The 24,540-nt window shown below is 35.7% G+C and overlaps 2 protein-coding genes across 7 annotated transcripts; both read right to left on the reverse strand.

The window, feature by feature from the left end:
- Positions 1–2,387: 2,387 nt before the first annotated feature.
- On the reverse strand, positions 2,388–14,671 carry aldh3a1 (aldehyde dehydrogenase 3 family, member A1). Of its 3 annotated transcripts, none has more exons than XM_081371160.1 (11): positions 14,559–14,671; positions 9,623–9,804; positions 9,293–9,524; positions 8,508–8,593; positions 8,218–8,426; positions 7,769–7,886; positions 7,540–7,681; positions 7,299–7,465; positions 7,107–7,206; positions 4,384–4,643; positions 2,388–3,578 (listed from the first exon to the last, which is right to left on the reverse strand). In XM_081371160.1, the coding sequence occupies exons 2-10, from the start codon at positions 9,776–9,778 to the stop codon at positions 4,384–4,386; spliced, it is 1,470 nt and encodes a 489-aa protein (XP_081227286.1). In that variant the 5' UTR covers positions 9,779–9,804; positions 14,559–14,671; the 3' UTR covers positions 2,388–3,578. The 3 variants fall into 3 exon arrangements, 2 of the variants coding, with proteins under 2 accessions (XP_081227286.1, XP_081227287.1); XR_014030533.1 differs by having other exon boundaries at positions 2,833–3,578; positions 4,384–4,636; XM_081371161.1 differs by lacking the exon at positions 8,508–8,593 and having other exon boundaries at positions 2,389–3,578; positions 8,273–8,426.
- aldh3a2a (aldehyde dehydrogenase 3 family, member A2a) lies at positions 14,559–22,886 on the reverse strand. Of its 4 annotated transcripts, none has more exons than XM_081371165.1 (11): positions 22,673–22,886; positions 21,234–21,422; positions 20,925–21,156; positions 20,587–20,669; positions 20,290–20,498; positions 18,723–18,840; positions 18,080–18,221; positions 17,834–18,000; positions 17,665–17,764; positions 17,340–17,578; positions 14,559–15,181 (listed from the first exon to the last, which is right to left on the reverse strand). In XM_081371165.1, the coding sequence occupies exons 2-11, from the start codon at positions 21,393–21,395 to the stop codon at positions 15,167–15,169; spliced, it is 1,467 nt and encodes a 488-aa protein (XP_081227291.1). In that variant the 5' UTR covers positions 21,396–21,422; positions 22,673–22,886; the 3' UTR covers positions 14,559–15,166. The 4 variants fall into 4 exon arrangements, with proteins under 4 accessions (XP_081227291.1, XP_081227293.1, XP_081227292.1 ...); XM_081371167.1 differs by having other exon boundaries at positions 22,660–22,873; XM_081371166.1 differs by having other exon boundaries at positions 22,515–22,730.
- Positions 22,887–24,540: the final 1,654 nt, after the last annotated feature.

The following is a 24,540-nucleotide window of genomic DNA, read 5'->3' on the forward strand; positions in this document are numbered from 1 at the left end:
ATACATTTGCATAAAACATCCATATTTATCCATGCCCATGTTGATTTAGAGTATTACAAACTTGAAAAGTTTTAATTTAAGGTACATTTAGAACAAATAAAAAATGTGCGATGAATTGCGATTAATCGCGAGTTAACTCATGACAGTCAAGCGATTAATCGCGATTAAATTTTTTAATCGATTGACAGCCCTAGTTATTATACCTTTATTACAATGTAATACATTGTGTAATTATACTTTCATTACAGTGTAATATAAATGTGTAATTATATATGTATATTATATAATCAACACATTAAGTCATTTTACGATGCGATAAGGGCTCCCCCTCACTACAAAAGCCAGTTTAACCACTGCTCATGTCTCGAAGCACATGTATTACAATAATAATAATGAACGTAAACAACATACAGAGCTTGTTGATACTGTTGCCAGAGAAACACATAAATCATCAGTGGACATGAACAGTTCCAGGTAGAATGTCACAGGTTGCCTTCACGTGATTACGGTTATGACATGGCGTGAATGCAGGCTCGTTGTATTGGTTCAGGACAGGAGGAACTGTAAAAGGCGGCTGCTGTGTTGTGTGGCGCTCGGTGACTGTCTGTCTACAACTTTACAGAACGCGCTGATGATGTGTGATATCTGCGCGGGCAAGGTGCATGGAGGTATGCAAATGCATAAATCCATTCGGACCCGAATGCAATGACTGGACGAACATTTTTTGATCCTGTGACTTCCAAAGAATATAATGTACATGTTTTAATATTTTGGCCACTTTATTATTGATCAGAATGTGAAGAGAGTTTCTACCAGTAGCCTATAACAAAATGTGTTTATAAAGCAAACTGCATAGCCTACCTGTAAAGATTTATAAAGGCTTTGAAAATATTGCTCATTGTTATTTTATGTTAGCCAATGCATTATGTTAACAACTGAGACCTTATTGCACAGTGTTACCAAAAACTGTAACATTGTGAAAAATTATAAACATTTAAAACTGTTTTCTATTTTAATATATTTCATTATTCCTGCATGTTGAATTTTCAAGTCATTACTCCAGAAATCGTTCTAATATGCTGATTTGGTGGTCAAGATCCAGTTATTATTAAGATCAATATTGAAAACAATCACCAGTTTGCTGCTTAATATTTTTGTGGAAACTGTGTTACATTTCCCCCCAGGATTCTTTGATAAATAGAATGTTCAAACAAAACAAGGCCTTCATACTACTTCTAAAGGGAATGCACACAGCTCACTGTTGGATTGCAGTCACGTAGGAATGCATACTATACAGTACAGTGGGTTGATGGCCTCCAACATTTAAATCGCTGTCATTGTGAACGCCCCATCAGGCAGTAATGCATGGAATTTGTCATAAAACCTGGTTAACCCTGCTAAATACTGTAAATCCTACTGTCACGCTATTATCAATTATGTGGAATTTTGTTAATCTTAACATTCCTTCAAATGCTATAGTTTTATTTACTGTGAAATTCTGCCAATTCTAAGAAGTCATCCATCATCCAGCTTGACGAACTATAGCAGATGTGTATTTGCTGTCAGCTACAGTATGTGAATGAAATATGTATAACTTTAAGTCAGATAGATTGTGTAACGGCAAATGTAAAACTAAAAAAAATGGAGGAATGTTGGCTTGACTCCTCAGGAAGAATGTCACACCAAACCTAATGAAATACAGACTTGGGGTTGCATTATTATGTTTAGTAATAGCTTTTTCATTTAAAGTAGGGGGGAAAAGCCCTATATTTCACAGAAAGTGTAATCCACTTTATCAGTTGTGGAGTGTTTGACACTTACATGTTCATTATGACTGCAAGGAAGAAGCATGTGGTGCAGCAGAAGGGCTAATAATAACCAGACTGATGAAAATGGCTTTGAATTGTTGATTTAATTAACCCAACATATTTCTGGTGTAAAAATACAGTCATCCTCTTGTTTTACAACCGATGTTAAACTGTAAGAGAGCGCCATCTGCTGAATATTGAAGGCAATCGTATGGAAATCGAGTTGAAAAAATAGGCCAAAGGTATCAGGCTGAATGAATGTTACTTATAAAATTAAATCAACATCAGATACAAAATTAAATAATATTAAATCCACAAGATATAATAACTTTAAATGCTCTAATATATTTTAAATAATTGGACATTCTCTATTTCACATTAACCCGAGATCATACTACCTACTATTATGGTAGATTTTTGATATTCATTGTTTTAGACTAAACAGAGACATATTATAACAACAAAAAAATCTGAGGAATTTCCATATTGCAGTGTATTGCCAGTGTATATTCTAAATATACACTGCTTAACAAATGTATTAGACCACCTGTCATAATAAAGAGAAAACACAAATATTTTAGGAATTTGTCAAAAACGTGTTTAATACTAAAAACGTTATTGTCATTTATTAGTCAAATAACAAACTGAAACAACTAGTCTTTATTCACACATACCTACCAAAAAAACCTTTTATATTAATGAACATCTTGGATGACGGGAGTGAGTAAATAATCAGGTAATTTCAATTCTGTAGTGAATTAATCCTTTAAGGACACCTGTTTAATGAGACAACAGGTATGTTTTGGTAGTGGGAAGCACACAGTTGATCGTGCAAGAACGTACAGGATACACTGACTGTGCTTATTGATTATGTGTTGGACTAAGCTTAATGGTGCTTTAACCATGCTTTGAGTAACGTTCAAGGAACAATATGGGCTATGGACAATGTGTGTGCTACAGTATATCTGCAAGGTTGGACTTCATGTGTTGCTGTAAACTTGAAAGAACGAGACGACACAGGAAGCTAATTTGAAGCAATGTTTATTCATTTGGAGCGCAATAAAGAAAGACACTGTATGTATCTTACATCCGCGTTCATGGAGTTTGTACGGGTCAAATACTTCAATACTACTAACTCCTGTTACCAACACTAGTGGCTTAGTGGAAAGCAGTAGCATTAGCAATAATCATTCACTGGCATTTTGCTCTGAACTCATGCTATGAATTTTATAAAAGCCTGTGTTACATTTGTTCCAAGACTATAATAAAGCTTTAAGAAAACAAATTTGCAACATCTCTGAATCACAATCAACATTTTTGTTAATAAACATGGAAGCTCATGTGCTAAAGCTCTCCATAACGTCCACTGCATAAAGAAGATAAGCTGGAGAACAACAAGAACAATGCAAGCATTGTACTGCTGCATGACAGGAATAATGCTAACTTGCCCATTTAGAATATCCAACTGTGCAGATTCTGTACAATTCAGCATTTCAACAGCACAAACTCTCAACAGAAGTAGGAAAAGCCATATAGACAAATCTCATTACTTGTATTTAGAAGATTAAAATGTAGTTTGTGTTTTTAGAGTATTTAAAAATGTCTGTTTAAATCAATTAGAAAGTAAATGTACATGCTAAACACTTTTGTATGAGAATGATACAAATATTCAATATTTGTACAAATGATAAAAACGATAAAAGTGTTTCAGAAGTGACAAAATAAACAGCAGTGTATGCAGAGGGATCTGTTGCTTCAAACTGGAGTCTTCTGTGAAAGTAGAAAGGAACATTGATTATAAACAATGACGCATTGTTAGAGCAATGGAATAATAATCAGTAATTACAGTAACTGTTAGAAAATAGGCTACTCATTAACCGAATAGACAAACCGTGACAGAAAGTTCAATCACGTACCATTTCTGAACAAACTGTACAAAACCACAAAAATGCATGAATATGGAATAAATAACAATGGAACATATAGGCCTAATTGAATGGATACCCAAAATGGTGATGCAAAAACATTTAACCATGGATGTCTATTAAATTTTCAATAATAAAGGTACATTTAGGCCTAGATTACAAGACAACGATAAACTAAAAACTAGTAAAAAAAAAAAAGATTTTCGTTTACAGACGACAACGTTGTCAAAACGATCCAGCTTTCACACGGATCCGCGAAAATGACTAAAACCGCAGTATTACGCAGGCCAGTAGTTGGCGATGTCAGTTTGTAAAATTACAAATTACAAATTCATGTTTTTTGTAGTTTACACAGAGACGAGAATGGTATCATTGACAAAAACTTGCACTTTTGAATCCCATTTTCACAAGTTTGCGTTTTCAGGCCCCCAAAATAGGAACGTGTTTATCTTAATAATATTTGTAAGGTTTTCTTCCCTAAAATGCTCTTTGGTGTAATAACCTCCCCTGAATAAATATCTAATTGCTTAGAAATACTTGTAATATAATGTAGGTGTAATTCAAATAGTAATGAACACCCGTGAAAGTGTGTTAACATATAAGAATCAAGAATTCAACAATGCTATGGTATAAGCAGTAAAACCTTTTACCTAAATCAGCACAACTATTAAGCCAACAAGCAGACCAATTGCCAATATGGTGGCGATGACAGCCCACACACACACGCCACTACAACTGCACAAGTGATGCTGCATGAAAAACTTGGCCTTGCTCAGTCGGGCTGCTGTTAGTGGAGGGTAACGTGCGTCATTCAAACTCTCCATAGCAAAAGACTTGATGAGACAGGAACGATGGTGACTCAGCTGGTCAAACGTGTGTCTCCCATGATATGCGCCCATTCCACTGTTTCCTTGCAGAGAAAGAGTGAGACAAAAGGAGAGGTTGAGACAAACAGTCAATATATAGTTAGAAAGAAATTAAACTATATATATATATATATATATATATATATATATATATATATATATAGTTTCTTTAATTAATTCAGTAGTTGTATATTAAAGGTGCATTGCGCAAGTCTCTGAGTTTTTCTGCAGAACTATGCCCCCTCTGGTGACAGGCGAAACTGCAACACTGCAACTGAACGCGCATGACGTCACGCCCAGTCTCAAATTCCAGGGTTTTTCCTGCATAGAGAATTATGAGGCGGCCGCCTCCGTCAAATTTCGTGCCGCCTCCGGCTCTCGACAAAACTCGGACAGACACTCATGGTCAGATACACTTTTTCCACCGTGACGGTTCTGTTGCGGTTACCGCTTGTGTCCATTCTCAAACTGTATAGTCCTGCTGCTGCGCGCGGATAAGTAATAAAAACATTCCATTCCAATTAATCGAGGGTGGATGACAGATAAATAATTTTGTGTTGAGTTTAATAAAGACACGGAACTCGGTAAAACGCAATGAACGTGCGTCACTTTACTTTCGTTTTCAACAACGTAATTCTCTTCATGGAAAACCAATCAAGGATCAGGAGGACTCGATAACGCTTGTCTGGGACCTATACTTTGTCCGGGACACGTGTGTTTTTCTTTCTTTCTTTTTTGAAGGGAAAAGTGAGAGAGAATTGTAGCCCATCCGGACAAATGCCCTGATTAAAAAAAAAAATAATATAAAAATATTCCGAATCACCGAAAACGTGAGGATGATTCTGTTTTATTTAAATTAATGTAAGTGGCGATTGATAGCCTATAGTTGATAATATAGGCCTACCTAATGTACTGACGGTAACAAAGTTGCGCTGTTGAGGCTCGTGCTGTTATTTATAACATATTATATTTAACAAACAATATATAGCCTAGGCTACACACGATCAGAGTGATGTTTTCCTGAATGCCATCAAGACTGAAACCGAGACTGATTTCATAACAGTTCAATAAACAAATAGTTAAAATTAAGTCACTTACATTTGAGACGCAATGACTGTTTTTGTTCTGTTTCTGCAGCGAAAATAGTTCCAAACAAAGATCACAGCAGAACCGTAACGTATCTCACAGCAACACTCAGCCGTGTTTCATTACTGAATGATTCAGCGTTTTGAACGAATCGATTGAGTCAAAGATTCAATTACCTATTCATAAACTGCCTCATTCGGAATTCGGAAGCCTTTTGAACGAATCGTTTGAATGAATGACTCAATGACTCGCTCATTAAGATGGTCGCCTGCCGCCTCCTACTGGCGGTTTAGTTTCATAAAGTATAATTCTTTTCAACATTCCTTATTTGTATATTTAAAAATATTTAAAATAATCTAATTTAATACAGTTATAATTTTTCAATGTGAATTATTTAATTTGATTGGAAACAGCCTAATGTCTTATTTTAATTGAATATATTGATCAAATTTAAGAATTTGAAATGAAAGATGGAGCAAACATTTAATAAAATAAAACCTTATAAAGGTACAAAAAATTATTCTGTTTTCAAACAGCGATGTAATGAAACATTGACAATTTAAGTTTGAATGGAGTAAAGCCTCTGTTAAGGCTATTAAGGAAATGTAATTTTGCCAAAAGAAGAACTTAATTCTTAAATTGTTCATTTTTAATTAGCCAACTTCAGTGTGATATGTTACCATATTATCATGCTTAACACTGAGAATTTGAATAATTGTAATGTGATCAGATGCAGATATCTAAATCAAAGAATATGGGCGGTTTGCGGGTGGATTTTTTTATTTTTAACAGTGGATTTGGGTGACTCAAAGTGCACCAGATTAATGAATTTATCTTTAAAATGTACAAAAAATTCTTGCCCCCGGACCCCCCTAGAGGTACCAACCTCCACCCACAAAAATAATGCCGAAAACACATTAGGCTATATGATGATCTATGAAAAATAATATTTAATTACCTTATTATTAAAATACATTATTAGGATTTTACCACCTCCGCCTCATTTTGAGCCAGGAAAAACCCTGCCGACCCGAATCCCTCTTATTTATTTTACTGTACAGGATTATAGAGGCAATCGCAGTGATCAGAGAAGGGCTCATTCAGCCCATCAGGCAATTTTTTAAGCATGTATGGGTTAGAAAAACGGGTATTTTTAACATGAAATGTTGCTAATTTCTTATATTCTAATATATTCTTATATCCAAGTGATTTCTTATACATACAGATATAATAACTTAATAAATAAAACATTAAGATATTTGTTATAAGAAAAGAAAAATGTATTATCATATCACTTCATTATATATAAAATATAATTTAAATGACGGTTTCTATATCAAAAGTTGTATATTCAAAATTAATCCTTACCATTATTTTACCATTATTACTTTTCTTGGGTGATTTGTAATTGGTTTGCTTACCCACACCTCCAAAAGGTAAGGAATTGACAGTATAATGCATCAAGACATCATTAACAGTAACTCCTCCACTGGTGGTTTCTGTTAACATTCGTTTGATCACCTAAATGGAACAAAGATTAACTTGGAGATATTGAAATTGACTTGAAATTTGAATGTCTGCCTTCCAAAAAACAATGGTAATCAAAATAATACCTTTTTATCAGAGGAAAACACATAGAGCGCCAAAGGCTTTTCCCTTGTGTTGATAAAATTGATGGCCTCACTCAAGCCATTAACAGTGACAATGGGCAGCAGCGGTCCAAAGATTTCTTCTTGCATGATTTTGAAATGGGGCAAAACATCCTTTAGAACTGTAGGAGCTGGTGCGGAAGAAAAAAATTTAAAAAATGTGCTTGATCAAAGTCAACTTATAAGTAATCTCACTTGCCCTTACCTATGTAACACTGTGAGCGATCACTCTCTCCTCCGAGAGCAATTGTACATTCGTTCATCAGAGCTAATACTCTGTCGAAGTGACGTGTGTTAATGATTCTGCAATAATCTGGAGAGCTTTTAGGGTCCTCTTGGTAGAACTCCTGAAATGAGTTAAGATTCTAGATCACGTCTAACTACCATCGTGGGAATGTAACACAATTTAATACAAAAGAAAGAAAAGTACACACCTGCAGTGTTTTTTGAATCTCTTTAACTATCCTATCCTGGATGCTTGGCTCACACAGAATGTAGTCGGGTGCAATGCATGTCTGACCACAATTTGCAAACTTCCCCCAGGTTATTCGTCTGATATAAAGGTGGACATTTGGAAAGCTGTTATTTTAACTGATTATCTGTTTCCCAAAAGCTTTAAATTACTTTGAATTTAGAGTTAGTGAAAATTAAAATTCTGTCATCATTTACTCACCCTCATGAAGAACTCAAATGAAAGTCAATAAGGTCCAAAACAAAACTGGACCCCATTGACAGTGACAACACTGAGACATTTTTCAAAATATTTTGTATAGCACAGAATAGAAACAAAAATTCAAACAGATTTAGAATTAATTGAAGGTGACTAAATGACAGAATTTCTATTTTTGCTGAACTATCCCTTTAACATAATACTGTATAATACCGGCATGCCACGGCAATGTCACAGTTCTTGTCAATATAACAAGGGCTTTTCCCACCCAGTTCTAGAGTCACTGGTGTGAGATGACGAGCTGCCGCTTCCATAACCAGTTTCCCCACAGTGCTGTTCCCAGTGTAGATGATGTGGTCGAAACGCTGCTTCAGCAGCTCCTGGGTCTCTGGAACCCCTCCTGTCACCACTTGATACATCTCCTAAAATTATTCAAAAGTTTGTCAAGCTCAAAGAACTTACAAAAAAACATGAGACTAAATTATAAAAACAAGTTCATGAACCTTATCTAGATAAAGAGGAAGCAGTTCATTCATAAGTCTAGCAGAGTGCTCACTCAGCTCTGATGGTTTCACCACAGCTGCATTACCTAAATAAAAAGAAGTGGAAAACTGTAGGGGGTGAAATCTCATTTGGTGTTGGTGATTCTTCTCCAATGAGCTAAAAGAGATTAAAAATCAACATGAAATAAAAACTGACACCATTTACTTTCTAAATGCATATGCATAGTCTTGAATCTTCCTTCAAAATGTAATAACTTGCTCCAGTCTCTCTTTCCTAACTATGCAACCTTTTTAATTTCCATCCCGACCTCATCCAGCTCAGTATTGTGGCCATAATAATTTTCTTTAGCCCTCCTCTTCCCCAGAACCACCTGTCTAGTCTAACGGGGGGTTCTCCCTACTTTACCTTGCTGCAGCAAAAGGATGTATACTAATCCCTGTAATTCTGGGAAAGTTTCAGCAGTAAACTTAGCTCATCCCAGTAGCAACATAGCAGATCCAATCCTCCAAGATCAATCCTTCCTCCATTCTTAAAAGTTTTCAATAAAAAGTTGTCAAAAAAAGTAATTCAATAAAAGTTGTCATGACTGAACTCTCTTTATCAGCTATAATCACCTCCTACTACATTTATTAACATTTTACTGTATATTCCAATCAATTCTCAATAGACAAAATCAAGTCTCGCCCAACATTTTCTTGTTTTTTTGTAAGTGGTTTCCATTGTGGAAGTAGCACGGCTGAACACAAAGTTTCATGTTGGCTATAATAAGAATAGATCCTAGTACCAGCTGCAATGGCTCCGACGAGGGGCTGCAGGACCGTGGCCCAAGGGTAGTTCCAGGGTCCAATTATCAGCACAACACCCAAAGGTTCAGGCTTTATGTAAACATCATCAACTGCGCTGTTGAGATTCTTCTTCACATGCCGAGGACCTGCCCAGTCTGCCAAGTCACTCTCTGCCAACTTGATGTCACTCTCAATGCCGATCAGCTCAAAGAGTGAAGTGTTATACGTATTCTGTTTGATGACAGTGACAATAAGGATTAAAAGTGTTCCTAAAAGGGATGATTTTTATAGTTTAAGGAAACATTGATCATTTAGAATGGCTGCCATACCCTGTTGAGGTCTTGTTTTAGAGATTGTTCAATGTCTGCTTGGTGTTCAGTGATGAGCCTGTGCAGGGCTCTGAGCTGCTGTTTCCTGTACTGCAGGGGTCTGGATCTGCCCGACTGGAAGACCTCCCTCAACCCATCCACAACCTGCTTCTCCATTTGTACAGGCCTGAATTATACTTTTCCTATAGGTTTAAGCAGAATAAAACGTTTTTTCTTTTACTTTTTTTTTTAAGTCAACTAAATTGCAATGGGAAAAAAGAATAAATATGATTTGCATTATAGAGGATAGCCAATTCTGATAATCTATATAAAGCAGGAGTCTTCCAAAGCTGATAAGTGTCAACAGTTTTCATTGGCCATTTCAGTTCAGAAATAAAGGTATTTTACTCCTCAGATAGACACACTGGCAAAATAATCACCATTGGCTAGTATCTCCTACAGGGGCTGTGTGGAAGGCTGCAAAAGATAAGGTCTGTGGTTTCAAGAGGACTTTGAGAAGTGATTGTAAAGTAAGAAGAAACCTATCCCAGAGGTTCAAAAGGGTAGCACAGAAGGAAATATGACACATTTGCTGCGTTCCAGTCCACAATTGTCATACCCTTCACTCGCTAACTTCCCTCTGTCTCGTTCCAAATGTTTATAGGTGTGTTTGGGTTGTTTTAAATAAAAAAAATATAGAATTAATATATCATAGAGTTGTTTGTTGTGGTGGTGATTAGATGAGATCTGTGGGGACATCACAATCGTACTGCTTTCTGGGACATATAGGCGCCTGAAGTGTACATATGAAGTAGACTCGCTCCCTCGGTCAAAATCTGTCCATATAAACTTCCCTCGTCCACTTCACGAAGTGGAACGCACTTCAAAATGGCGTCAGGGATTCCCCCGAGGGGAAGTGCTTAGGGAAGTTCGCAAGTGCGTGTCTAAAAGTGGACTGGAACGCAGCACTGGTGTAAAACTCAGAGGGCCTTAGATAATACCTCAGAGAGAGCATTAGGTCACAGAGTGCACAAAGTGTACTTCAGAAGCTCACTTCATCAGCCAGCTGTACCAACCACTGTGGAACATCAGATGTTTTAATATGAAGAGCCGTATATATCTCCGTATATATATATATATATATATATATATATATATATATATATATATATATATATACTTCACACTGATGCAAAAGACACTGTAAAATAGGGTTTTATATACAGTATGTTGCTTTGATGATAAACCAGGTGACGGCTCACCACTATTAAGAATGGAGCCAAGAACAAAGATGATTGATTGGGTAGGATGTGTGAACAGTTGGGTACATAATTGGGTCAATACCGGTCTACCGATAAGCTTCTGAACAAATGATACTGTTATCGATACTGAATGATACTGTTATCGTAGTTTTATCTCTGTATACTTTTGTGTTAATAGCAAATTAGAAGCTGCTGCTTGTCATTTTCCGTCCCTGAATAATGTCATCACATGGCCATCGTTTGCTCGACATACATGTGATATCCATGCGCTGCACACACTAAAATTTCAATTCCTCTTATTGATTCCTTTGTGTGCATTTCAGTATGAATTTAAACCATTTAAGCGCAAGACGACTCACAAAGTGTTTTCTGTGCTGCAAACACATCCAAAGCGTGCTCACAGAAAAAGGGATTTTAAAGTGATTTTAAACCATTCAAGCGTTTTCTGTGCTGCACGCTTGCGGATCTGTGCAGCTCTTAAAGTGACAGCACTAATAATCCTGCTTTCATTTCTATAACAACACTAATCAAACAAAAGACAAAGAGAAAATTCACTCGTTCTCGACTGAGTAACTTTTGTAACTATATTTGTAATGTATATTTAAGTGCAGTGTTATTTTAAATTTGATTATAGTTTATTTGGCACACTATGTAATAATGATATAAATGTTGAATGAATAATAAATAATAAATAAATGTTGAATGATATGTTTTTTTTTTCAAAATTAGGAATCGATAAGCAGAATCAGATCTGGCCCTTCCCCTACCTACAACCAAAAGAGAATCGAGACAATCGAGGTAGGGCCCTTCACGTGAAGGCGCAAAACAGAGGGGAAGGGGAAAGTGAAGGGGTAGGAATTGGGATTGGGCCTTAGTCTTTGCCCATTTAGTGTTTTAAATATCTTGTGCATAGTGCTTCATCTTTTATATCATGAGATTTTGATTTTTCAACAAGAAAACGGAGTGCCCATATTAAGCCCATATTTATATCCTGTATGTTAATGAAAACGTAATGCGATGCACGTACTGCCTCAGATGCGGCTGTTCCAGCGACAGACAAATTATATCTGTCATTCGGTTTTCGCCCGACAACGGAATCCGACGATATGTATCATTTCCGCGACGATATGTAAATTTGTCGTTTTATCATCACCAACAACATCATACTTATTGTGTTCCTACCTGACATAAGCTTTCACATTAAATGTGAGTACTACTTTTAAAACTACTTAAATGTGATTTGAAGCAATGCATGTTTGTGCAATTTTGTTATATTTTTATATAGTGGTGTGCCGTGGCAAAAAAAAAAAAAAGGTTGGGAAACACTGTGTTAGCCGTCACTTCACCTCAGCTAATCCCGCCTCTTTGCCCATTTTCGGTTATCTGGGAGTGACGTGCAGTGATGCGCTGACAAGATGGCGACTGACGGCTCTGCCCACTTTGGGCTTCAAAAATGCTCTTCAGAAACTTACGGGTGACGTCACAGACACTACGTCAATATTTTTTTACAGCCTATGGTCGTAACTGAGGTTGTTAGATGTTCTGCAGGCATCTTTTCTTTATTGTCTCCACCAATAAACTCTTAAGTTCTTTGCATCTGGAACTCGTGCACTATATTCCAAGACGTCTGAAGCCATTCAGCTTAATGTGAAGTACAAATGAATATTTAAATCATTAAGTTAAAGTTAATGGAAACTTATATCTCCTCAGTCATTCTCCATTCAGCATCCAAACAACATTCGGTGACAGTAACACGACAAAACTCATTTCAAGATCAATGTTCCCATTATTATCAAATCAAATCAATTAAAATCAAAGTTTATTTATAAAGCACCTTAAAAAACACAGTGTGTACCAAAGTGCTGTACAATTTCAAATGGATTAGATAAAACACAGTAAAATACAAGGAAACAAATAATACAATATAAAAATTAAATAATAATAATAATAATAATAATATAAACATCAAATCAAAGCCTATTGGTCCGTACAAAGTAGCAAAAGCCTCATCAAACAAATAGCCTATGTCTTAAAGGGATAGTTCGCCCAAAAATGAAAATTCTGTCATCATTTACTCACCCTCAAGTTGTTTCAAACCTGTATGATTTTCTTTTTTCTGTTGAACACAAAAGAGGATATTTTGAAAAATGTCGGTAACCAAACAGTTGATGGACCCCATTGACTTCCATAGTATTTTTTTTTTCCTACTATGGAAGTCAATGGGGTCCATCAACTGTTTGGTTACCGACATTTTTCAAAATATCTTCTTTTGTGTTCAGCAGAAAAAATAAAGTCATACAGGTTTGAAACAACTTGAGGGTGAGTAAATGATGACAGAATTTTCATTTTTGGGTGAACTATCCCTTTAAGACGAGTTTTAAAAATGTTTACAGAGGTAGAGGATCTGCTAAACATTGGTAACCCATTCCACAACTTAGGAGCGGCGACTGAGAAAGCACGATCTCCTTTACTTTTTAAGTGTGGCCGAGGAATTTCAAGGAGCAGCTGATTTTGGGATCTCAGAGATCTCTGTGAGCAACTAAAATGTATAAGCTCAGAAACATGTTTTGGTGCAAGTCCATGCAGAGCTTTAAAAGTATACAAAAGTACCTTGTGCTTTATTTAAAAATGAACTGGTAGCCAGAATAATGAGGCCAGAATAAGGGATGATCCCTCTTTTTTGTGTCTGTCAGCAACCTTGGTGCCGCGCTTTATTTGTAGATAAATATCGATGCATAAAAGGACTTTATCTTGCCGGAGTTTATTGCACATGTTTTAGCCAAGAGATTTTCTAATGATATATATAATGTTTCATTTCCAAGCAGCTTATCCTTAAAATCATGTTCTTTATTTTTATATATATGCTATGCAGTTTTTAATAACATGTTCCACTTTTTCTGGTTCATTACACTTATTGCACTTCCCTGTTGGATGTTTATTGATTTTATTTAAGTTGGTATTTAATCCTGTGTGTCCTATGCAAAGTCTATTATTATTTCCTTCTTAATATTGAAACCCAATGTACTTTTCACACTTTTGTCGGCTAACAATGCCCTTCAGCCATGACTAATGACGATACAATACAGCAATACTCTTATACAGCACAGCAATAAGGTACTATTGCTTACTTATTCACTCAAGTTTAGCCAGGGTTATAAAAAAATGTGAGCTTTGCCTCCTCATTTTAAAACACCATCGCACACCACTGATATATCTATAACTATATGTATGTATGTGTGCATGTAGCAACAAAGATGGTTCACAAGCGTACGGCAAGCGTATAACTTATTTTCTTCTGTATTGTGATCTTGATTGATAATACACTGTTACTCTCAATGAAAGAGCCTTTAAGTATGATATGGACGAACGTTTGTAGTATGACATGCTTTATTGAGCTTTTACAAATCGTTGGCAAACAGCTTTGGTCATGTTAGGGTTAACACCTCTTTTTAGACTCCTCAACTCAAAAGTAAAGTTAGTCACAAATGTTACCGGTGGAATGAAAAGGGTTTAAAGTTCGCTGCTTGTTTACGGAGATGCATAAACTCGTTCATCCCACGAGACTAAAGCATATATTTTTTTCACAGTCGATCGCGTACAAACAGTAAATGTATAAAACATTAGGGAATCTGTTTGTAAAGGTCATGCAACCATTCGGGAAAGATAAACCGACTTCATATCCGTCTAATACTTACATAAAATCGTTCGTGACGGTGCTGAATCTGTAACGGCTCCGGTGCAGTGACGTCGAGGGAGACTAGATTTAACAAAACAACCGCATTTATCAATGTTCATCACATAAGAGGGCGGCGCATCGGTACGGCTAAACCCACGCGACACACGTCCACTTACAAGGGAAAAATCACCACCTCTTTTAAAGAATGGCCACAAAAGTGGTTGTAACGCATTCAATTGTGTTTATTAAATATGATGCACAAAATTCTACTATTAATAGGAGAACGTGCGGAAATATATTGTAACTTTATTAAAAATGTAAATAATTCAGATGGTTACACATGGCATAGAACTCAGATTTATGCTTTTATTAAATAATGCTAATCACCAATTAATCAAAGCTAGTATAAAACACTGACAAGAGTATTGTACACCATTATGATTGCTTACTTGTTAACAGAACTCCAAGTAAAAATTAATCATCTGAAAGGGTGTACATTCAAGATCATATGCTCTTCTGTCTAAATTGTGAGTGATGGATATATTAACATCTTTAATATGCATGGAAAAATGTATTCATCAACAGCCCTGGGTCAAAAAGACAATCTTTTAGGTTGTCCTTCATTCATCATCTCAAGAACCTCTGCAAAGCACAAAGCACAAAACAAATGAAATAATTTCGCATAAAATGTTTTACAATAAGAAGACCATTCAAGGCACGACATTCATGACTAAAGAGCAAATGTCTCTATTTTACAATCTGCTTAAGAACAATAAAACAGATATTTCAAGGCATATTAACTAATAACAGAATTTCATATTCTGAGTCTACTAGCTATAGGGAGGCAAAAAGTAACTCTTATGCTGCAATTCTATTTTTTAACTTAAATCCTTAAAACCAATATTTTAAATTGTAAAAAATATTTATAGGCAGATTTTTATTTTTAAAGGCCAGTTACTTCATGGATCCAGGATACTATGTCATTGTTGTTTCCAGGCTATGTGATGATGTGAGGCTATGTGATGATGTGGGGCTATTTTAATTCCAAAGGCCAAGGGAACTTTATCAGGATACTATGCATCCTGATAAAGTTCCCTTGGCCTTTGGAATTAAAATAGCCCCACATCATCACATAGCCTTCACCATACCTAGAGATTGGCATGGTTTTATTTCAGTTAGCCTAATAGCTGGTTTGATTTGCATTGAGAGAAAATCTTATGGAAAGTACTCCATGCCAATCTCTAGGTATGGTGAAGGCTATGTGATGATGTGGGGCTATTTTAATCCAAAGGCCAAGGGAACTTTATCAGGATGCATAGTATCCTGGATCCATGAAGTAACTGGCCTTTAAAAATAAATATCTGCCTGCCTCTATGGGAATTTAACATAGAGGTGTCCAAACTTATGCACACTGTATTTTAAGGAAGAACATTTATTTATTTACAATACATTATTCATTCACAAAGAAAATTGGTGTCCTTAAAGGTTGGATTTTTCCTCATTTTTTAAATTAAGGCATTAAGTTCAATTTCCAAAAGATGATTTTTTATTCCTCTTTTTAGTCAACTTTAGGATGGGTGTCTAAACTTATGCATAGCACTGAATATATATATATATATATATATATATACATACACATATATATATATATAAATAAATAAAAATGGATCAAAACGTTTCAAAGTAATACATGAACCCGTTCTCAACTTTAACTTTTTTGATCCACTTCAAATGTTGACTACTGTTTATATAGTATAGATAGATAGATAGATAGATAGATAGATAGATAGATAGATAGATAGATAGATAGATAGATAGATAGATAGATAGATAGATAGATAGATAGATAGATAGATAGATAGATAGATAGATAGATAGATAGATAGATAGATAGATAGATAGATAGATAGATAGATAGATAGATAGATAGATAGATAGATAGATAGATAGATAGATAGATAGATAGATAGATAGATAGATAGATAGATAGATAGATAGATAGATAGATAGATAGATAGATAGATAGATAGATAGATAGATAGATAGATAGATAGATAGATAGATAGATAGATAGATAGATAGATAGATAGATAGATAGATAGATAGATAGATAGATAGATAGATAGATAGATAGATAGATAGATAGATAGATAGATAGATAGATAGATAGATAGATAGATAGATAGATAGATAGATAGATAGATAGATAGATAGATAGATAGATAGATAGATAGATAGATAGATAGATAGATAGATAGATAGATAGATAGATAGATAGATAGATAGATAGATAGATAGATAGATAGATAGATAGATAGATAGATAGATAGATAGATAGATAGATAGATAGATAGATAGATAGATAGATAGATAGATAGATAGATAGATAGATAGATAGATAGATAGATAGATAGATAGATAGATAGATAGATAGATAGATAGATAGATAGATAGATAGATAGATAGATAGATAGATAGATAGATAGATAGATAGATAGATAGATAGATAGATAGATAGATAGATAGATAGATAGATAGATAGATAGATAGATAGATAGATAGATAGATAGATAGATAGATAGATAGATAGATAGATAGATAGATAGATAGATAGATAGATAGATAGATAGATAGATAGATAGATAGATAGATAGATAGATAGATAGAGAGAGAGAGAGAGAGAGAGAGAGAGAGAGAGAGAGAGAGAGAGAGAGAGAGAGAGAGAGAGAGAGAGAGAGAGAGAGAGAGAGAGAGAGAGAGAGAGAGAGAGAGAGAGAGAGAGAGAGAGAGAATATCTCACCTTCACCACAAAGGCCGCCAGCGCAACAAGCATAGCAACCTGCGCCATCTGACGCCACCGAGCCAGATTTACTTGCTTTAAGAGAAAAACACGTGCCCAGCGTAACTTCTCCGTTGTATGGGGTGGGTAGCGCATCTGATTCACTCCCTCCATGTTCAGCTTCTTAATAAGACAGCTGCGAAGGTGACTCAGCTGATCAAAACCATATTTGCCATGGTAACGACCAGTTCCACTATTCCCTGTTACAATTACACAATAAATTCATTGCCGGTGTACATTTTTACAGCTGACTTAGAAAACCATGAAAATGAATAAAGATACACACCAACCCCACCAAAGGGCAAATCACTTATGGTAAAATGCACCAGACAGTCATTTGCTAAGAGCGCTCCACTAGACGTCTCTGATATCATATGTTTAATGACCTGTGAGAAAATATAAATTGTTTGTTTGTCGTTTTACAGGAGGAGGAAGTAATGCATCACTCTACCTACCTTACTACTGGAAGAGAAAACGTAGAGTGCTAGTGGCTTTTCTCGTTCGTTGATGAACTGAATGGCTTCATTTAAGCCATTGACAGTGATGATGGGCAGAATTGGCCCAAAGATCTCTTCCTGCATTACTTTGGATCCTGATGCCACATCCCTCAAAATAGTAGGAGCTGAAGCACACAGGAAAAATAAACGCATGGTCATGACAGCATAACATATTTCCATTACTTCTGCTACATGGGTACATACCGATATAACATTCTGATTCATCACTGTCTCCTCCAATTGCCACTGTGCTACCCTCAAGAAGTGCCATTATCCTCTTAAAATGCCGTCGATTAATAATTCGTCCGTAGTCTGCAAAGCTCTTGGGGTCTTTTGTATAAAACTCCTGTAAGTTAATAAATCAGACAGTAGTTACGTTTACATGCAGCCAAATAATCCGTTAGTAATCAGTTACCATTTTCTCAATCAGATTCAACTGTGCAGTGATGCGTGTGTTTACATACGTTTTTACATCTTATGAACGTGCAAATGTTTATTTCCTCCTTCGTTTTATGAATTGGTCAGTGGAGATTGAAGACTCAATTTACACAAAAATGTGCTAAAAAAACTTTAACACAAATGTCATCAAGGCAAAAATGCCAATAATGCTCACGGTAGCTCCAGTGACATTATCGCAATGGCTTTTTCCCAGTTTTGGCTGGGCACTGCACATGCAGTTTGAAATACATGTAATGCACATGTAAACAAATATAAGTTTATCAAAATTTAGGGCTCATATAAACAACTGAGAATCTGATATCAGATTGGATTCCTTCGGACTAACAAAAATGTGTGCATGTAAACATACATCACATTGTCAAAAGAGCAATAGCATCTAAATACATACCTGGATGCATTTTTGGACCTCATTAATCACTTTGTCTTGGATACTGGATTCACAGAGGATGTAATCCGGTGCAATGCAGGTCTGACCACAGTTCATATACTTTCCCCAAGTAATGCGACTAATGGTGCAAGAAGAACATTGTTGAATAAATTTGTTGATTATTATTTATTAATTAGTTATCACATACACCAAGTAGAGATCAAACTTAATTATTCTCGAGCTCACCTGGGTTTTTTGTAAACTACTACATAATTACTTAGCTTTAGGTTTTGTGGTAGATTTTTCTCCTGCACACCTGACCTAAGTCTACCTGGGTCTCGTCTAAAATTGACGTTAGTTTCCTATAATATTTATATTCCAGCACATCTACACATCGTCGTCGGCCGAGTCTAACCCTATACCCTAGCGCGTCTACACATCGACATCAGCTGAGTGGTCTAATCCTGTACTCTAACTTGTTCCCCTAACTAACTTGTTGCACAGCAAAACCAGACAGACTTCAGCAAATGTCCTTTAAATGGACACGGCTGGGAGAGTACTCGAGCAATCCTCAGATAATTTCCCCCAAGAAGAAGCACGGCAGGAGGATCTCAGACAAATTTCAGAGAGAATCCCACCAGCAAACAAGAATACAACAGGTTTTATAGGATAGAGACAGACATGTCACCTTCTATCAATATGATTGGTTCAAATGGTCAAAGTCGGCACTAGCAGTTAATTAAAAAAAATAATAAAAAATCCTCTGCGCCGTGAAGCGGTTTTCTATTATCTATCATTTCACTATATGGGAAATTGGCACCCCCTGCATTTGGTACAACTCTATTTCGTGACAAAGTATAGTTTAACAAGTCATAACAAAGTGTGCCATGCATAGAATTCGAGGCAGTAACCAAGGAGCTAATGGTTCCTCCCTGAAAGTTTAATTAATATAGCGTGTAATGACAGACATTTAGCGTGTAAGGGCATGTTTATGTAACCCTCCTATAATGTTTGGGGTCAGTTTGACCCCTGGCTGTTTTAGCTGTATAAAACATAATCCTACGGTCTTTTGATTTTAATTTCAATTTCAATTGCAATGCAATTGAAATTTCAGGGGCATTTCTAAAATATATAATAAAATATAACTGTTTGTGCAGAATTTTGCTCGAGGATTTTGCCCTGTGCTCAAAGGGGTAATTCAATTGTGTAATTGTGTAATTCAATGTAGAACCGCCACTGAGCAAGTTTCCCTTCCCTTTTTCCCCTCTCTCACTGACACAAGCAAAAATATCTCGAAACATAAGAAAAAACACAAGTAAAGGGTTAAGAGTTCAGTTGATTAATCAGTGTGTCATGAGACAATGCAAATATGTGTTCGATTTTGTCATCGTCAGCACTTCAGAATTTTCCATAACACAATAGGCAAAGAACAGAGCATTTTAGTACATTTGGTTCTAAGTGTTAGAATGTTAGACCTAAAAGGGGAAGTAAGGTTTAGATGTTAGAATTATGAATAGTTTGATATACAGTTTACTATTTTATTCATTAAAAAATCCATCACAGTTGATATAACTCAAGGCAAACTCACCGGCAGGCAATTCTGATGTCACAGTTCTTGTCAATATAACAAGGGCTTTTCCCACCCAGTTCTAGAGTCACTGGTGTGAGATGACGAGCTGCCGCTTCCATAACCAGTTTCCCCACAGTGCTGTTCCCAGTGTAGAAGATGTGGTCGAAACGCTGCTTCAGCAGCTCCTGGGTCTCTGGAACCCCTCCTGTCACCACTTTATACATCTCCTGAACACATTAATAGAGATAATAAATAAATTAAGGAAGTAAAATAAAAAAAAATCATATTTTAAGGAGTCACTGAATGAAGCATTACAGGGTCCAGGTAGAGAGGCAGGAGCTCCATAACTTTGGCTGTGTGAGAGCTCACTTCTGATGGTTTCACCACTGCAGCATTACCTACAGAATCAAACATTTCAGAGGCAGTTTACAGATGCGATGAGAAAGAGAATAGTAGTGAATGGTTGGGTCTGATCTCCACACAGCATATGATAAGCTAATGACAATAGAAGAAAAACCTTATTCCCCATTCAATATGACTACACACAATATTCATAATAGAATCTATAGAGCTTTATTTTGGTGGAAAACTACAGGGAAACCAAGAATCACATGACACTGAAGATGATGTCAACAAAAGGATTTATGCTTTACCTGCAGCGATGGCAGCCACAAGAGGTTGCAGGGTAACTGCTATTGGATAGTTCCATGCCCCAATGATGAGCACGACACCAAGAGGTTCTGGCTGTATGTACACATCATCTGAGATGGTGAGAAGGTTTTTATTCACAGGACGAGGAGCTGCCCACTCAGCCAGATTGCTGACAGCCAGATTGATTTCTCCCTCCAAGCCAAGGATCTCAAACATCTGTGTTGCATTTTCACTCTATAAAGACACAGCCATCACATTCAATACAAAGATTCATCCAAATAAAACAAGCAGAGATTGCAATTTTGATTCACCTTATAGAGGTCTTTTCTCAGGGCATTAGTAATGTCTGGTGCTCTTTCTGTAATGAATCGATGTAGGTTTTTAAGTTGTTTAATTCTGTACTCCAGGGGTTTAGATCCTCCAGTCAAGAAAGCCTTCCTGGCCTGCTGAACGGCCAGCTGTTCTCGAGACATTCTAGAAAGTCAGTCTAGACTGTGAGTCTATGAGCAGAAATAATTCACAAAACAAAGTTGAACAGGTTAAAAGCATTCTTAAAAGAACTGGGGACAGAATAGTGAAAAAAGCTTTAAAACCCTTTTAAACTGCACATTTTTTACTTTGTTTACATTAGGTATTCCTATGAAATTTACCTGAAAGATTTCAATTGCACGCCTGTTACTTTTGATGGCTGATGCCCAGGGTTGTATAGAATCATAGCTAGCCTATAGTTTATAAGTTTGGGAAAGTTTTACTTTAGTCGAACACTATAGTTCACTTTGTAGGTTATCATTATTTAAAAAATACTTAACAACTTAAACATACATAGCACATCGGTCTGACTCTGAGGTAATTACCAGAGAACAGAATTTAGCCTTTGTCCGCCAAATGCATTTAGGGTAATACACTGACAACGGAAGGTTTATAAGCAGAAATGTAGGCCTATACATTTTACTTTTGATGAAGCACTTACATTAATTTTTCAGTTTATTTCAATTGTAATGTTATCGCTAAATCGTCTTTTCTTGTTGGATTTTCTAGGAGGAGGATCTCTTACATAATTCCTGCAGGTGGTTAATTGTTTGCAGTGCTAGTTATGATTTTGATTCACCACGATGACTCAATTTTTTTTAATCAGTTTTACCTCGGTTTTGTCAACTGATGGGCATGACTTCAATTCCAGCAATAGAATAAACATGACAACAAATAGCCTGAATAATTAGTTCAGTTAACATCTGATGTACAGCTTTACATGCAGCACATTAAGAAAATTATGATTAAACATGTTAACCTGCTGCTTTACAAAGTTATGTGCATCAAAGAGAAAATTCTAAATCTTTTTTAAAGCTAGGAAACACTTGAGTTCAAAAGCAATTCAAATTGATACGTTTTTTACTAACGTTAGCCTAAAAGTTGGAAAATACGTTTATTCTTCTGTAAAGTTTTGACACAGTAACAACTTAAAGTGCAATTTCTCTTTGCATTTTACATTCGTAATCTCTGACGACTGAAACATTCGAACTGAACCGTGCGATAATTATTCTTAATTTTTATTCCAAACTTCCAGGAATTCTAATCTCTGAAACAGACATTACCTGAACGCTGAGACGTCAACATAAAATGACATCATCATTTTGCGTCGGAGTCATTGGGAGGTGCACCGGAGTCACATATAAATACCGATTATATACTGTCTGTGGTAAATACCTGATAAATACTATAAACTATCAACAAACATACCTCTCTACGTTACCTGCAGAGGTGCATGGAAGCTCAGAGAGCCCAATGCTCCACTGAGTCATTCTTATCTCATCGTGTTTTGTGTCTGGCCCCAGATATAGATATTCTGAAGAATATAATCGTTTAATTACACGAATTCCAACGAACTGTGCATGAGATGCTATTGGACATCGGCCCGACGATCTCAATAAAACAATTACAATGATTTCTTTATATTTACTAATTACAAACGTTTTTGATTGGTCCATCTACTTAGCCTGTCATTCAGCGCTGATAAAAGTACTAGGTACCACGTGACCACTTGTACGCTCTGGCTCAGATGCGGCGTGGAAAATAATGTACACCTGGAAATGACATTTAGAAACGGACTTTGAATTAAAATATATATTGCGAAGAGTAAAATGAGAGAGGGAGAGCAAATGTAAATTTAGACATATCTTATCTGCCCGCCCACTTTTATATATCATATCATGCTCATCATAGACATGCGGATGAAAAAAAGAAAAAACAGTAGGCCTATGTTTGGATAATTATTTTAAAATAGTTAATAAGGTCTGCTGTTTGTTATTGTGGCCTAGTAATTTAGGAATATAATAATAATAAAACTGTTACATTAATTAGACTTGTCCTTATAAGGAGACATGTTTTATCGCCAACTATGTTGGTGGATGTATAATTGTCCGAGTAGATCTGTATTGTAGACATTGTATAAGGGTAATATCATGTTAATTGTTTATTATATGTTATTTATTTATTATTGTTTTATAGGCCTATTTGATATATTAATATATGGTAATAATTTAGTCTCACAAAGTACCATGCATTTTCCTCTATGGTATCAGTGTAGTGTTTGTTGTGAGGGCTAATCATTTCTCATAGCAATACCTTTCTGCTTTCAAATTCAATTATACTAAAATGTATTTTGATCTAACATATGATGCAAATATCAGCTGTTGTGATGTTCAGCCTCTGCTATAGTTCAAGTTTCATCCCTATGGTGTGTAAACTCTAGAAAATGATATAGGCTACATAAAAACAAGAGCAGAAAATGCAGCAGAGTTGGATTAATGAAAGTCTAGCCAAAGCAAGCTGGTAATGAGGGACACCATGTCTGTGGATTATTGCGTATAAGTGAATTAATGGTGATTGCACCTTATTACTGTAGAGGTAGGCCAGCATTCCCATTAATCATCTCATGACAACTTCTGGAAACTGACAACCACAATCATGCCGTTCTCCAACGCTAAAGTGACCATAGAGTGACACTGGAGAAGGGCTCATCTATGCCTGTTACAGCCTCAGCCCTTTTAGTTTGACTCCTCACATGTGAAAGGCATGTTGAGACATGTTCACTGTTAAAATGTATGATATTTGCTCAAATTTATGATTTACAGTATATCATAGCCTATATCTTGCACTCAAAAATTCTGGAGATGCTGCATTGCAAAAATGAATTTGTCTATATATAAATATATTGCAAATAATAATAATTATTTATTTTTTTACAAAAAAGCTTTTAAAATATGCTTGTGAGTGTATCAACTTTAAAACTTTGGACACTGCATTACCTAACATTTCTTATGAAACTTTTCTTTATGAAAAATTAAACATAACATGACAAAATGTTTACAATGTAACTGATGTAGGCCTATAGATTAATATCTTTCCCTCATGTTCTTTTTCTCTGTCTTTTTTACTTATTTATTTTAGTTTTCAGCTCATTGTTCTTTTCTCATTTGTATTCTGATGACATTGAACATATTGTTAACGCATTTTGTATATTGTATCTCTGTATGTTTTGCACAAAAACAAAAAGTTAAAAGAAATAAATTAAAATAAAATAAAGTAGACTTTTGAGCTGTAGAGGGTTCGTCACTTATT

The sequence above is a fragment of the Scardinius erythrophthalmus genome, assembly GCF_964197995.2.
Source record: "Scardinius erythrophthalmus genome assembly, chromosome: 7".
Lineage (NCBI taxonomy): Eukaryota > Metazoa > Chordata > Actinopteri > Cypriniformes > Leuciscidae > Scardinius > Scardinius erythrophthalmus.

Coding starts and splice junctions, on each gene's coding strand:
- aldh3a1 (XM_081371160.1), bottom strand. CDS start 9,778: ATGGAGAAGCAGGTTGTGGATGGGTTGAGGGAGGTCTTCCAGTCGGGC. Junction 8,594..9,292: donor CGTCGGAGCCATTGCAGCTG/GTACTAGGATCT, acceptor CTTTTTATTTAG/GTAATGCAGCTGTGGTGAAA. Junction 7,682..7,768: donor AGATTCAAAAAACACTGCAG/GTGTGTACTTTT, acceptor AACTCATTTCAG/GAGTTCTACCAAGAGGACCC.
- aldh3a2a (XM_081371165.1), bottom strand. CDS start 21,395: ATGTCTCGAGAACAGCTGGCCGTTCAGCAGGCCAGGAAGGCTTTCTTG. Junction 18,222..18,722: donor AGGTCCAAAAATGCATCCAG/GTATGTATTTAG, acceptor ATTAACTTACAG/GAGTTTTATACAAAAGACCC. Junction 17,579..17,664: donor TTTGCCCTTTGGTGGGGTTG/GTGTGTATCTTT, acceptor TAATTGTAACAG/GGAATAGTGGAACTGGTCGT.